The sequence below is a fragment of the Spinacia oleracea genome, chromosome 5 (assembly GCF_020520425.1).
Source record: "Spinacia oleracea cultivar Varoflay chromosome 5, BTI_SOV_V1, whole genome shotgun sequence".
Taxonomy (NCBI): domain Eukaryota; kingdom Viridiplantae; phylum Streptophyta; class Magnoliopsida; order Caryophyllales; family Amaranthaceae; genus Spinacia; species Spinacia oleracea.
In genome coordinates this window covers 35190956-35207030 of record NC_079491.1, presented here as the reverse complement: position 1 = coordinate 35207030, position 16075 = coordinate 35190956, and the positions used below count along the sequence as shown (strand labels likewise).

The following is a 16075-nucleotide window of genomic DNA, read 5'->3' as shown; positions in this document are numbered from 1 at the left end:
TACAAGTGTTGGGCCTTATGAGTTATGACCCTTAAGCCTTTCCTCAGGAGAGTTGTCAAATTGAGTGTGCGGGGAATCGGGTATATATGGTCACTTAGTTTTTTATAATAGATAATTTTTTATGCAAATTTTGGTTTATAAGTAATTTGGTGAAACATATACTCCGTATTAATAAGGTTATAATAATGTTTCCCTCAATAAAAAGGCTACTCCGTATAATAATTAGCTCATATTGTATTTGAAATCAAAAAGGAAATAGTTTACATGGAAAAAATATTCTCAACCTTCTAAACACAAAGTTTTTTTCGTGGGTGCTACCTCCACCAATATTTAAAGATTTCAATCTAGAACATATACTCTTATAATGTTACTATATGCTGCAAATCGATTAGGAGGAGGAGTGCATGTGGCTAGGCAAGTAGTGGAGCAAAATTAAAAAAAAAAAAAGTGTAACATGTTGTTTTATGTTTAATTTTTTTTTAGTACTATGATTAGATTTATCGTTTGATAAGGTCATGCATATTACATTGTTTCACTATTTAGATGTTTTTAAATAGAGAAATTGTCTAATTTTTCATAATATGTCTATTGTATATTTGTGGTGATTAATTTTCATTACATAATCTCGTAGCATATAAAGCTAGTTGAACTATAAGCTAAAACATATGGAGTACTTCGTAATACGGTTTTGAACTGAAGTATATACTCATTTGTTTAATTAGGAAGGAAAAGAGCCGGAAAACTTATTTAGGATGTTTATTCTCAACAGAATCTTTAGGATTTATAACGAAAATCAATAATATTTTTCTAATTAGAAAAGAGGCGAAACATTTGTCATCACCACAGCATATTGATTTACTCACTTTTAATATAGCATATAGATAGAGAGATAGATAGATAGATAGATAGATAGATAGATAGATGAACACCAAAAAGAGGGGGAAGGAGGGCATGCGTAGTTGACTGATAAATTACGGATGTAATTGTACTGTATATAATATTAGACAGCCCCTAGTAGTAAATATCCATGGTTGTTTGATGTTTATATCATATCAACATTGGTGGTAAAATAACATCTACTACGTACAGCGTACTTGATATATCTATATAAACTTAACGCTTCCTGTTGTTACTCAAAAACTCAAAAGCTAGCATTATATTATTGGTGAAATGTGACATGACCATCATATCTCCTGTAATCTGTATTTTGGTTTAGTAGCTGAAGCCGAGTTGAAGTCCTAACGCGGCATGGACAACAAATAGTGTCATGATCCCACTGCCTAAGATACCATGAACATTCCTCAGACCAGGATTTCCCTGACCAAATTGAACAACAACAGTACGTGTTTATGTTTTCATGATCTAAAAGCAACAACAGTTGTATTATATATAATATACTAACCTCAAATAATGTTGGTAAGGTAGTTTGTATTGTCAAAAGAGCTAGGCCAATTAAACCAGTAACAGCATGAGGACTGGAACAAACCCATTAGGGCATTAGTGCATTACCCATACCAGACGTTAGATAGAACTAATATATTAATTTACAACAAGAAGAAGAAGATATTATGATTACTCGTGTACCTGTCGAAGATGGGTCTATCTGAGGTGAGCAAAGATGTGACGCCACCAGTAGCACCAAGACCGAAGAAGATAAACATTCCTGCTAACAGTTTTGGGTGCAAGTCTTTGGCTTTAGCCTTCTCTTCCAAATCATCTGAGAATCGTATGCGAAAACCCAAATAAGTACCATATCCACCCATGGCCAACAGCACCACTGCCTATAAATTAATTTGAAATTAATTAGAATGCATAATATAATATAATATAATATAATATAATCAACTTAGAAATACAAACACAATGTTTAATAATTACCATGTTGCCAGGATGACCCCAATGAACAAGCCAATCTGGAAGGTCGAATGACTTTACTATTTCTACAAATGGTGCAAACACTGACTTCACTGTTTCAGCTGTCATTCACACAATTAACTTGCACACTTGATTTTTTTGGTTTAGTTTTATCATAAGCTTAAAATGTTAGGGATAAAAAATTAGTGTGAAGAATAAATGAAATTGGGTACAAAAAATAATGTAAGTTTTGGTACCTCCAGGAAGGGCAGCCAATAACATGAATGACAGAGGATTGAAGGAATAAAGCATAGTTTCAGTCTCCAAATCCAGTTCATCAGATTCATGATTGAAATCTATAATGTCTTGGTTGTTATTCTTGCCAACACCAAAGCAGATAATTCTTCTTCTTCTTTTGCTACTGTTAGTTGACAAAGAAGCCTGAGACATACACTCGATTGATAATTTGGACAGAGAATTAGGCGTAATGGTGGTTGTTGAAAATAATAATAAAGGATAAGGAGATTGACAAGTGGAAAGACTTCTCAATGGCAATGCTGCAAATGTATTCAGCATTGTTGCCATTTTTTTTTTGGTATTCAAGTTTGTTGTTACCAAGTGAAGTGGCAATAAGATATGAGTAGAAGAGAAACAACCAGAACGACAGAAAGAATGGCAAAGGAGTGGACACGCCACACGCCCTTTTTGGCCTACCAATAATTTATCACCATATCATATCATATCATATCATATCATATCATATTCCTTTGTTTTCTTTTTGCAATTGGACAAAAGTTCTACGTGCTCTCTTTTTTTTGGTAGGTAAGACTAACTACCTTGCTTATCCTGCTTAGGTTAGGACTTTCAGATGTAATGAAAGATGATCACCAAATAATGAGTAATCACACATTCCTGATAAGCACTTTCAGATATAATGTGTTTCTTCTAACCGGAAAAACACACCATGCACTTGGTAGAACAGAGATTAGATCATGTAGATCCCTCCAACCAGATTCTTAATACTTACATTTTTTTTTTTTAAATGATCTCAACATTCAAGTATTTTATAAAACTATATAACAAAACTCAGCTAAGAATAACAAAAAGCTGGTTTAATCTGTACATATAATTCTGTATGCATTATTGCTTCAAATACAACTAGATACTGAAGAAAGAAAAAACAAACAAACAACAACAGGGAGAACCTAAACAAGCTTAAGAGAAAAAATATTCACCCCGTAAATCCAACAGCATATTAAGAGGCTTATTACTCATAGACCAGTTCGGACGATGGATGCCCCATCCGATTACTTCAACAACCTTCATGCATAACAGCCACTGCAATGGTAGCAAAAACTAATTCGACAATAACTTTGACTACAAGAGGCAAAATCATGGCACGCAGGTCCAAAACTGGATTTCATTGCATTCCCTAGTGCTTTACTACGAATAACAATTCTACACTGACGGGTAACGATAATCTAACCATATCAGTATTATATTAAATCCAATCAAAGCCACATTATCGATCGACTCGGAGAATGTTGTTCTCTACACCACCCTTGATAGTCGATTCTCTTTGGGGATCAATTTTCCAATGCCCATCAACAACGAATTTTATCTGCATGTTGTCAAGGGAGAGTCACAAAATATTGCTGAGTAAGCTCATGGGACAGGGAGGACTCCATGCAACAATGTGCTCTTATTTGCAGCTCAATAAATTCAATTCAGTTTACTTTTACTATTAAGTAAAAGCAATTAAACATTACAAATTAGCCAGAAAAACATTGAAGTGTTTTTTTTCCCTATAGCACAAGACTCTCACCTCATACACCCCAGGATAAAGCCACAAGGTTGTGGACCAGAGCTTAGAATTCCTGTCAACAACAATCATCATGGTGAACTCTTTGATGGTTCTTGAGTGAGAAGAAAAAGACGTTAAAAGGTTAACAGAAATAAAAAATAATAGCACATAAAATGCAGAGATAATCAAAATACGAAGGACAGAAAATCAGCAGAAAGCATGAACCTATACTCGGACAAATTCAGAATAAGAAACAGCACCACATAACACTTAGGTCAACAATCACCTGAATTGAGGTAAGTTTTCTTGTATAAGCATTGCAAAGGAAATAAACTTAGGTCAACAATCACCTGAATTGGAAAATATCTTATAAACTTCTAACTCTGCACATTGAGCAATATCAAAACCTAGTCACACTGTCACAGAAGCATCAAGTAGTCCAAGTCCCGAGAAGTAAGAAATCAATATCTGTTACATCTTCCACATTGGAAGATGTGTTGGTCCCGCCTTGTACATAGTTCCATTTTTCTATTAGTAAAATTATACTTGTAATTACCAAAGACAGAAAAAACGGAAATCAAGTAAGAAAATAATAAAGTGTGACAAATTATTGCTTAGCCAACAAAAGTTCACAGATAATTTTGTCTACTTCACAACCCAATGGTTATATCTTGGGATATGTTAGCTAAACGTTGAAGGTCTGCAGGTCACAACCTAAACACAAACAAGAGCACCCAAAGAGACTGCCACAGCTTGCAAGTTCTCAGCCGGGTCAGGGGAAGTATGATGCTGGTGGTTATCTCCTAACCGGTCACTCGGTGTACGTCGCTCAAAGGTTAAGCTCAACTCAAACCTTATAAACTGCCAGACTCACATTAGCCAGTACAACAGTTTCACTACGAACTCCAACTAAGAAGTCATTCCAACAGTTGCCAGTAAGTCTCAAACAAAAAGATCTTCAGGAATTGAAAAGTATTGAACTTACATGCAAAAGACAAAATCATTTCCATGGAAACAAAGATTAGAACCTATGCTTCAAGCCAACTAAGAAAAAATACAAGGGAAAGATAACGAGAGGATTTAAAATTTCAATGATAGTAAGAAAGGTTCCACATCGTTCAAGGGAGATTCAAAGATTCATCACAGCAAGGAATCAGTAGAAAGATACTCATACCTTGATCCAACAGGGTCCACTATAGCAGATGGCTGTGGGTCCATTTTGACTCTTTGATGCCATCCATTGAAACTACCTGCTACCTCTACCAGTTCCCCTTCTCCTGAGTACTGAAGTTTCGCCTAATACACCAAAAAGAGAATATCCATCAGAGTCACCGACTGACCTAAAATTTACAATTATAAAAGCAAACCATTATCACCGACAGATAAATAAAAAAGCAAATCGTATTTCACCTATACTTCTTAAACCACGAGGAACCTGACAAACAAAATAAAGTTCACTACCCCGCATAAAAAATGACAGAAAATAAGGAAGGGAACACGTCAAATACCATCCAACAAGACAATAATATTGCTACAGTTAATGCGGATAAAAATGGTATCATAATTTTGTTACCTCCAGAAGTCCAGAGAGGCTCTCTTCAGCAGCATCGAGCTCTGCATCCTTGTCTGATAAAAGCTTTTGAGCTTTGCTGATCTCAATTTCTGCTTTTGTTTGCAAAATTGACAGTGCTTGCTGCAAAAACGCTATTTCACGTAAGTTTGAAGGATACTTAAAATTGGAATTGAAGTAAAATAAGAGCAACCACATTGATCCTCATTATTCATTAAGCACATCCCTGTGACACAGTTGACAGTTTCTGAGCTCTATTTTTATTATGGACAAATCTAGACTTAAATGGATCTTGTCTGATTTACAACAAAGATATTTTCTCCCAGGGAGTGTGATTTGCTAGAACTTTCCTAAGGTTCTGATGAGTTACTTCTCACATTTTATGAGAAGGTACATGTCTTAAACCAGTTTTACTAACTCGGTTCAATTCACTTAGTAACAGAAGTACACACAAACAAAAAGTAATATCTTACAACTAACATTTTTAAAATAAGGGGGAGATGAAGGGCCTAATACAGGAGCTGAAAGTAAAATGTTTATCTCCTAAACTAAGGTGCTAAAGGTTAGTCCACGACAGGCTTAGCATCTGCACAAAAAAATGATATTGATTAAAACTTTCCAACTGATCAAATAGGTCAACATAACTACAACTAACTCATTTGGGAAATATCCAATTCAATATCACCAAACACCATTATCCCAGTGCCTCCAGATAAATCACTGTAGTATTATTCAATTATGAAAAAATGGTCTACTACTTGGTAGTCACAAGTTCAACTATGCCATGTTTTTATACTCATGATTGGCATAAGATATTCAAATACTTTCACCAACTTGCAGGTTCAGAACTTCAGACTTATTATTACAACCTTGTCTCACAGAGGTTCTCCTTCTTATTGTTTTAAGCTGTCCTCTTAACTAATTGACACCTATCTATCCAATCATTTTATATAATACTACAATACCAACATATGTAGTACTATTAATCAAAGTTCACTCAGTAACTATACTTTATCCTGCTCAAAGTCATTACCTCTTTGATCCCGCTCCGACATAAATTTCTTTTCTCCAAGGGCGGTGCTGCAAGCTATTCTACATTTCTATAGTATAAAACTCACACAAAAGCTATAAACCTTTTATACAAGCACAAGTTTCTCTTGGTATTGACGTAATTAGAAAATAAACAACCTCTTTTGGTTAAGTTCGCCAGCATATGACCTCCTATACGGTTATACCACGTTGTAGGCAGACATCTAGGGACAGACCCTAGAGTTATGGTACTGTGATTAGGAAGCTAGTGGACACTGGAATAGCTTACCACTGCGGTATCCTCTTTTGACTCCCCCCCCCCCCCCCCTTCATCCAAATTCAACCTTTAACAGACATTGAACTGTGTCAAATTAAAAGAAGAGAATGAATGTAAAACAACAGACTTCCTTGAGAATTCAGATAAAACCAGAGATACTAAAGTTAGGAAATGGGCAGCATGTTTGGAATGGATTGACTCTTCAAGCACAAGACCCCTTATACCAGGGGCTGTAGCAGTTGACTTACGAGAGGCACAATGGAAACAATATCTCCATAGTCCATACTTTCTCTCTCAGTTCATAGCTCTACTTCTTTTCTCCTACTTTATCAACGTCAACTAATCCATTTTCCATATGTAACCTAGAACAGACATCTATCAGTAGCGAGTAGCCAATCAAAGAAAGGAGAAAAAGTAAATATATGGAATAGTGAATAGTCCACTTGACTGTTACACCTTAGACAACTGAAGCAGTTCCTCGAAATAGAAAACAAATTTAAAAAAAGAAAGAAAAAGGCTTCTCTCAAATTTACTGACTGAGTAGATCCGCTGAGTCTTCAATTGGAGGACACTACCTTTTCCCTCTCAATCTCTTCTTTGAGCCGAGATAACTCCACCTCCTTTTGACGCTGCATATAACACAGGCACAATGAGGAAAGCAAGTCAAGTAAGGTGGGGCAAGGGGAAGTAAATGCAAAACCAGCTCTAAATAATACAGAGCACACACATACATCCATGTTCTTATCATTAAGAAAACACAATCAAGTAATTTGGATGAAGTCAAAAACAGGCTAACAGTTATACCAGCATGTGTTTGAGATGATTAATCTCAGCTTCATTGTCCATTATGCCAGCCTATGTGGTGCATTGACAGAAAACGATAAGTCCTATCAGAAAGACATTTTAACCATTCAAATGACTCCTTAAAAGAAAATGAAGTTAGCTTCAACGGGCACCTCATTGTCAAAATCAGTGCCTTGAAGCCCTTGAGCAGACGAATTAAAATCCCTACAACATCAAAGGGAAATTAAATGAGTCATCAGTGTCCCATAGAAGACAACAGGTAGACATTTTGTAGAAATAAAGGCAGCCAGTAGAGAAAAGAATCCTGGAGTTTCTCTTCTGCATCTTAATTTTGCATTAAAAATAGGGTAAAATGGGGAAATCATAAATGTATTATGGTGTCGCATAAAAAAAACCATGAAAGGGCACTAGCCATTTGGTAAAGATAAGCCAACCTGTAGAAACTAGAAAGAAGAATTTTTCACTTCATCTTAGTTTTGCATCAAAAGAAGGGTAGAAAGGAGAAATCATAAATGTACCATTGCACATTGGTGTCCCTTAAAGACATTGTAAGTTCAAAAGCAACTTCAATATAATACAAAACAATCTGTAGAAAAATGCAGCCTATACTATCTTTGCAGCCAGGTTTTAATAGAAAAGAGGAATGAAAGCCAGTATAGTGGCTAGAAAATCAACAGCCAACAAAGAGAGGAGTCTTTGGACTATGTTTTAACAGTGCTTCTATAACTTCTTCACATTCCTTTAATCACTCTAGCACCAACAACTAAAATATTCCGAATTCTAAAGGTAACATAAAAAAGAAAGGGATACTTAAAGCAGCTACATGCATAATACCGAGATAGTTTTTTCAATTAACTACCTGATTAATACGAGAAGAAGAAAGTTCAAATAGATGCAATTACCATTGAGTAAAATAAATACTTCCACCCAGTTATCAAGACCGTCCAACAACTATTCTTGCTTGTATTCTGAATAATTCTCCCCTCATTTATGGGCTTCAAAGAAAGAAGGATTAAAGGCTCTGGACTTGATACACACTCAAAATAAAGGTCAAACTTCAACTGGAATATGTAGGATCTCTTAGTGACAGGTTGGGTTCCATTTCTGAAAATCTGACATATCAATTCCATCTTCATTTCTTATTCCTTTACTCAACCTTTTGAACTCTCTCCTTGTATACTCTTCTCCTCTAGTTGATATTAGATCTCTACAGCGAGCCCAACAACATACAACTCACCCTTTTAATATTTTTCATCCACCTAAATGTCCTTGGAGCTTGACATATGCACTAAAGCATTCAGAACCTTTTCCTTGCTGTTTGGGGGGGGGACAACTAGCCCTTTAAATATTTCCATCCAGCAAAGTTCCAGCATATGAACTGGTGCATAACCCAATCCGTTTTGTTTCTATATTTGTTGGCGTCCGTGTATTGGTGGGGGGGGGGGGGGGGAATGTATTAGTAACATACTTTAAATGAGGTGCAAAAGCTTAGTTACTAGTGAAGCCCCATCACTAACCCAAAGAACACAGCATAATGCAATTACACAAAAACCTAATAGACTGACCAATAATTACCAGCTTTAGCATGTATACATGTACACCTTCTCAAAAATCAGATCACAACATCACACGCTTTAAGATGTCAGCTAGCATACCAAGGTCAGAGCCCGGGAAGAAAAGCCTCTCCCACAAGAACAGGGAAACTCTATATGTAAGTGTTCCTTAGACAAGTCTATACAAACTTTGCCTTGGCCCAGGGTAGTGTTGCCAAGGTTGTAGACCTTTGGTTTGATATTCTCAATCCAAGTTCGATTCTCATGTGCTGCAATTTAATTTTTGGTTATTATACTCTTTCTTCTAGTCCTTCTACACTTAATTTGGTTTTGTTAATTTTCTTTTCTCTTGAAAATTTAGCCAAAACCCATGTGTGGCATTTGGTTGAGTAAAAAACATATTATTATTACCCCCAAAATCAGGCTCTATCACCATCAAACCCCTTATTCAAAGTACACTTGTGCAATTCTAATCTTTTGCTCACAACAGTCACAAGTGCAACTGCACCTACAGAATGTCTAACAGCAGAAACAATTCCAAATTCAAGGATAGTAGTTAAAAGTTTAAAACTGGCAACAATATTATAGGTTTAATCCCCAAAGTATCGATCAGCTACATGAGCCATGTCATCTTAATGAGTTCTTCTCTACTCAATTCTGTCCAGTGTACTATTATCATGGAGGCCCAATCTTTCATGTCCTTTTCCGCCCATTTCTTCTAAATCAAATATCGCGATCACACGATATTATCTACAGCATTTGAAAACTCCTAACCTAGAACTAAAATGTTGAAGGAAAAACAGACCTAAATTAATGAAGTACTTCCAAATTCAAAATACTAGACTCACTGAAAATGCCCAAATGTATCAAAAGAACCTCATACGTTCATATGGAACTACAAGGATGTCATACACCACCAGTCAAATTCATAAACAGACGTCATGGCATCAACTGCAATTTATCATACTTAAAAGAATCATAGCATTTTCAAGAATTAACCTAAAAGCTTAAGGAAGGGTACACGCTAAGCAACAAAACAAAATAAAATGAACAGTGGTAAACAAATAAAATATTCTCAAAAGTAATTAGCAACACTCTCAAAAATGCAAAATCTCGTGATCTAAGTATGAGACAGAAAAGAAGCGAGGGAAGACAACAAACAAAAGGGTACCTTTTAAATTTGTCTTCCATTGCAGGAGGACAAGTCAAACTTGGCAACAATAGGGTGCCATTTTGTCCAACATTTATGTTTCTTTCATGGGTCAAATGTCTCGTGTCCGCTTCATTATGGATCACCGGTTCACGTTCAACTAAGGCCAAACACACATGGTGGGAGTCTTATATCAAATCAATTGCAAAAGTTTGGCAGGAAAATATGTGCAAATTAAATATCTGTGAAAATACGAAAGTTTCATCTGATACAACAGAATATGCAATTACATTTAACTGGCTTACCTTCAACTGCATCCAATTGTCCATATTTCATGAAATTTTCCACCTTATCCTGCAAGGACAATGGAGGTTCTTTAGATACAGCTCTTTCATCATTAGCAATGAAAGATGATTCATAATGTGCCACCAATCTGGTTCCAGTAAAAAAATCATCGTCGGCCATGGGAAAATCTGTCGGCTCTTCTACCGTAGAATCCAGCTGCTCCCCCTGACCTTTTAAATTGGATAAGAAATCAATAAATACTTTGGATGGTATACATTCAAAAATCATACTTAATGCAGGAAGCTGCCAAATTGACCTGTTGTCCCGTAGTCACTATGTTCGTCTGATTCACCGTTTATGTTTCTGAATGTATCAAACCCATCCGTTGCTATATTGACAGAGTTAGCAAGAAGCTCTTTAATAAGTTTGTGCCCTCTCCTTCGAACGATGTTTGCAAGTTCTTTCCTGTAAATTTAAAGAGGAATACGAAGAGAAAAAAAAGATATTACCATCTCTGTATATTGAGTACATTTTCTCTTGCAAGTAAAACCTAGAATGCACAGTGGAGCAAGAGGAACATAAGGGAAAAAGTGAGACGCGTCTGGCACCAACTGAGACATCATGCGGCAACGATTGGCAGTTAAGGACTTGAGCTTAAGCTATGAGTTAAAGCTTATTCGGGAGAGAGGAGCTCCCCCAATATTTGATTAGTGAGCCAATACATGTGGCCAGCCCTAGTCTCTGACTCTCTGCAAAGAAAGTCATGGCCATAAATTTCAATTCAGTGTCATAAACATGACAAGGAACCTCTGAAATTTAGGTACAAGCCCAGAATAACAAAAATGAATTATCTACAAATACATGATACTCAAGCTGATGATTTGAAGAACATTCTTTTTGTTTTCTTTTTAAAGAAATTTCTTAATTTCCTCCTCAATTGATCAAATACAGTCGGCCAATTATTTTAATGGATAACCTCTATGAGATGTAACTAGAAAACCCAACTTTGGACAAAAATACTTCTACATTGAAATCATTAACTAGCTAATGACGCGAAAGTTCACCGGTTACGTAACAGACAATGCGGCGAGTTAATGTTACGCACGTCAATAGGCATCGACAAGGAACTAGAACCACGAAAGTCTCAGCAACAACCAAAATACCACCCAAGGTAGGGGGACTCACAATGAAACTAAATATTAAATGTATGCCATATCTTAAGATTCCAAGAGCAATGTGTATCCTCAAAAATTACACACTAATACCGTCTCTGCCCCATGGCCCCATCCCCATAAAACAAAGATGTAGGAATAGCTAAAGGAGTAAATATCCACCATAGAGAGACTGTTTTTTAACATAAATGCTACCATATTTTAACAAATGACATGAAAAATAAATTTTAAATGATAGATGGAGGTTCTACTTTGATAACTTGTTCAACAGGGATCAAGAGCGCGATATTGGGGATACAAATATCCCTCGGGATATGGTTAACCTAGACTTTATGCGAAAAATTCAAAAGGGAGAAGTCGAAATGGCACTGAAAAAGATGGGACGCAAGAGGGCAGTGGGGCCCGATGGTATACCTATCGAAGTCTGGAGATGCTTGGGGGAGAGAGGGGTTGTATGGTTAACAACTCTTTTCAACAAGATTTGAGGAAGTAATAGGATGCCATTAGAGTGGAGGAAAAGTACTATCATCCCCTTGTACAAGAATAAGGGTGATGTCCAGGGTTGTGCCACCTATCGAGGAATCAAACTAATGAGTCATACTATGAAACTTTGGGAGCGGATTATTGAGCAAAGATTGAGGAGAACTGTGAAAATTTCGGAGAACCAGTTTGGATTTATGCCTGGGAGATCGACTATGGAGGTCATTCATCTTATAAGGCACCTAATGGCGAACTAAAGGGATAAGAAGAAGGATTTACAAATGGTTTTCATTGATTTGGAGAAGACGTATGATAAGGTACCAAGGGAAATTCTTTGGTGGGCATTAAGTAGGAAAGGAATTCAGAGGAAGTATATTGATATCATCAAGGACATGTATGAGGGAGTTAGCACGAGTGTGAGAACTAGTGTTGGTAAGACCGAAGAATTCCCCATTACGATTGGAGTGCATCAAGGTTCCGCACTTAGCCCGTTTCTTTTTGCTATAGTCATGAATGAATTGACGAGGTCAATCCAAGATGGTATATCCTGGTGCATGATGTTTGCAGATGATATTGTGTTGATTGATGAAATAAAAGAAGGAGTGGAAAGTAAGTTGGAGTTATGGAGACAAACTTTGGAATCTCGGGGTTTTCGGCTGGGTAGAAACAAGACGGAATATATGAAGTGTAAGTTTAGTGGAGTCCAAGATAGAGAGACAGGGGCAATTACCTTAGATGAGAAAATTGTCCAAGGCTCTAAAATATTCCGTTATTTAGGATCTATTATCCAAAAGGATGGAAAATTGGATGGCGATTTGGCCCTTAGAATCAAAGCAGGTTGGTTGAAGTGGAAATGTGCCACGGGATTCCTATGTGATTCAGGCATGCCCCAAAGATTGAAGGGAAAATTTTACCACACGCAATTCGACCGGCTTTGGTATACGGCACGGAATGCTAGGCAGTGAAACATTGTCACTTGCACAAGATGAATGTGGCGGAGATGCGCATGTTACGTTGGATGTGTGGGCATACAAGAAAGGATCGTTTGAGGAATGAGATTATTAGGAAGAAAGTAGGGGTTGCACCGATTGAGTTTAAGATGATGGAAAATCGTTTAAGATGGTTTGGACATGTAAGCAGAAGATCAAGTGATGCCCCGGTTAGGAGGTTAGAAGGGTGACAAAGGGATAGAATTGCAAGGGGTAGGGGAAGACCTAAGAAAACTTGGAGGAAGGTGATTGAGCACGATATGAGCTTTCTTGGGATTGAGGAAAATATGGCGTTGGATAGGACAGAGTGGAGGGAGAGAATATACATTGATGACTTCATTTGACTTATACAGCTTCCATGTTTCTGTTTCTTTCTATTTTATTTATATTTTTTATTTTTATTTTAAAAAAAAATTAAATTTTTTTAAATTTTACATGCTATTTTGAAATGTACTTATTTTACTTATTCATTTATTTTAAACTTTAATTATTTTTTATTATATCTTACAATATTTCTTCTATAATATATATATATACATTTTTCTCTTCTCTTACTTTCATTTATTCCACTTTCTCTTCCTTGTTTTTTCTTTTTTTACTTCCTGCTCCTTTCTTGTTTGATTGGTGACAATGAAGATCTCCTACGATGATTCATGTTAGCCGATCCCAAATCATTTTGGGACTAAGGCTTTGTTGTTGTTGTATGTTAAAAATGAAACGGTAAAAACATTATAGTTCTTTCACAAGTGTACAAATTTCAATAAATGATATACAAAAAAAATAAAAAGGTAACGAGTAAAGATAGAGAAGTGACAAGGAACCTCAACAGGTAAAAGCTTAGTAGGTACCTAAAAAAAAAAGTGATAATATAACATTCATGACAGCCAAAACTTCTTAGAATTATCTTTTGTTAAGGGTTTATTGTTAATTATTAGTATTTTCACTATGTAGGAGGTAGATCTTATCACTTTGTACAGGAACATCGAATCAACTCTCGCAAACATTAGTGATGATCTTCCTTCTATTAATGCCATACGATAAACCATCCATGTAAAATGGCTATAGCATTTTGTGGCCGACAAATCCTTGAAATATGAAAGAAATAACTTCAAGATACTCCCTCCCCTTCATTCAACGGTATAGCTGCACTTCGTAACTAAATCTGTATGACTGTATCCCTATCAAAATTATTTTGACTTGTGGTGGAAGAAGAGGGATAATGGATGGTTAGTGAACGGAATTATTATAGATTCCATGACGTGAATTCTGAATTCTTAATACGTAGTATAATTCTTAATTCATGTTTGGTATGAAGGACTTTTGGGTTGGAAACGAAGTCACTTAAGTACTTCTATTATAAGTTGTTTGGTTTGTGAGGTATGGAAGCAAATTCCCTAACATGAGGGTGATTGAGGATCCACATAGCTGTTACTCTCGCTTAGACCCCAACCCAGTTTATAATAAATCATGTCACCCGCCTCAGGTCTCCTCATCCCTATCATTTAATTCCACTTGATTCCTCTTGGATACCATATAATCCATAGTAGTAATGACTATCAATACCCTTTCCCTCTCTAACGCGATTCCATTTCGGTTTTTCCAACCATACCAAGCCATTCTTCATCTGAACTTTCCTTGTCCGCTCCGTAAAATCAGCTATCATCTTACCAATCCGAATACTAAATTTTAAAACCTCTTCCAAGACATTCAAAACTAGAAACAAAAGTTGTTTACCTATTTACATTGGAAGGTCCCAATCAATTGAACATACACAAGTAAAGAGAACATGTAACTCATTTGACATCCAATATTTAACAAAATATGATTCATTTCATAGTTTGTCCCCCACTAGAAGTCGCCTAAAATTGTACAAATAATACAATGAAATAAAACATTTCAACCCATCGTAAAATTCGCAACAGGAATTTCATCCTCAAAAAACCAACAGCACCCAACATCCTTCAAAAAATCAACAATACAATTAAACCCGCAATTTAGAAGGTGGACCATGGTGTACATAGAGCATGGTGCACCTAAAGAACACTAGTATATAATTGAAAGAACATCTGGTTACGAGAAAAGAACATGAGTAATTTTTTTTATTTAGGTTTTTAATAAATAGTAAAATAATATATTATTTTTATAACAAAAAAGTGAAATATTATATTGCATGTTCTTTTGCCGTAGTATCATGTTCTTTTGCTTATGCACACATGTTCTTTTGGTGCACCATACTCTACGTGCACCACGGTCCATAGTCCACGGATTGAATTAAACCACATAATTCAACCATTTCAATAAACATAACACAATTTATTTATTTTAAAATTGAACAATTCAACTAAAGAATTCAATGGAAATGGAAATTCTAGTACCTTCCATGATGCGAAAGCTCCTTTATAGACGGAACATGACCCTCGGGCAATCCAACTGACGCGACGAACTCCCTAAGAACATTACGGAGTTCCTCATCACTCATCAGCTTTCTACTCGGTCTGCAACTCCAAAATATTTATCACTGATCGAAATTCTGAAAAAAGAAAATCACAATTTCTATGGACAAATAAGAAACTAAAATACCTAGGTTTCTTAGTAGAAGGCATAGAAGCAAGACAGGCGATTGAAAATTGGCCATTGCAGAAGCGGCGATTTGAGTGGAAGTAAGAGTGATGATGATGATAGAAGAAGGAAAAGGAAGTAGAAGTTGAAGTTTGCGAATAATAGTGAGAGGATAGAGAGAGAAAGTGAGGCGGGAAGCTTGAGAGGGCCGCCATTTCCAAGAAATAGGAGAGAGAAAGTTTGGTTCAGCACTTTCGAATTGGGGGAATTTTGAGAGTGTAACCCCACCCCCTTAATTTCGAACCGTCCCCTTGATCAATTGTATGGACGTTCGCGTACGTTAAAATCGCCCGCATGTTTTATATGAAAAGACAGTTTTGTCCTTATAAAATTCTACCCACAGTAATAATAATATTAAGGCTTTGTCCGGCAGTAGCTTTTAGAATAGCAGGTAGTGTTTGAGCCTAATCAAAACATTAATTGGAAAAATTGTGAGTGTTTGACAAGATAGTGTGTTAGATAGAGCCGTAGAGGTTATAGGTTAAAGGT

The 16075-nt window shown here is 36.2% G+C and overlaps 2 protein-coding genes across 3 annotated transcripts; both read right to left on the bottom strand.

The window, feature by feature from the left end:
• Nucleotides 1-935: 935 nt before the first annotated feature.
• Nucleotides 936-2561, bottom strand: LOC110786930 (uncharacterized). Its single transcript, XM_021991513.2, has 5 exons — nt 2112-2561; nt 1879-1976; nt 1585-1781; nt 1403-1475; nt 936-1317 (listed from the first exon to the last, which is right to left on the bottom strand). Exons 1-5 carry the CDS (start codon nt 2437-2439, stop codon nt 1213-1215), a joined length of 801 nt encoding a protein of 266 aa, XP_021847205.1. The 5' UTR covers nt 2440-2561; the 3' UTR covers nt 936-1212.
• Nucleotides 2562-2951: 390 nt separating this feature from the next.
• Nucleotides 2952-15826, bottom strand: LOC110786942 (protein PTST homolog 3, chloroplastic). 2 transcript variants are annotated; one of them, XM_021991526.2, is made up of 13 exons: nt 15548-15826; nt 15343-15462; nt 10643-10791; nt 10471-10556; nt 10347-10395; nt 10063-10201; nt 7491-7542; nt 7339-7389; nt 7110-7163; nt 5232-5351; nt 4833-4954; nt 3680-3731; nt 2952-3475 (listed from the first exon to the last, which is right to left on the bottom strand). In XM_021991526.2, exons 1-13 carry the CDS (start codon nt 15739-15741, stop codon nt 3377-3379), a joined length of 1287 nt encoding a protein of 428 aa, XP_021847218.1. In that variant the 5' UTR covers nt 15742-15826; the 3' UTR covers nt 2952-3376. The 2 variants fall into 2 exon arrangements, with proteins under 2 accessions (XP_021847218.1, XP_021847217.2); XM_021991525.2 differs by having other exon boundaries at nt 10347-10556; nt 15548-15825.
• Between the last annotated feature and the right edge of the window lie 249 nt (nt 15827-16075).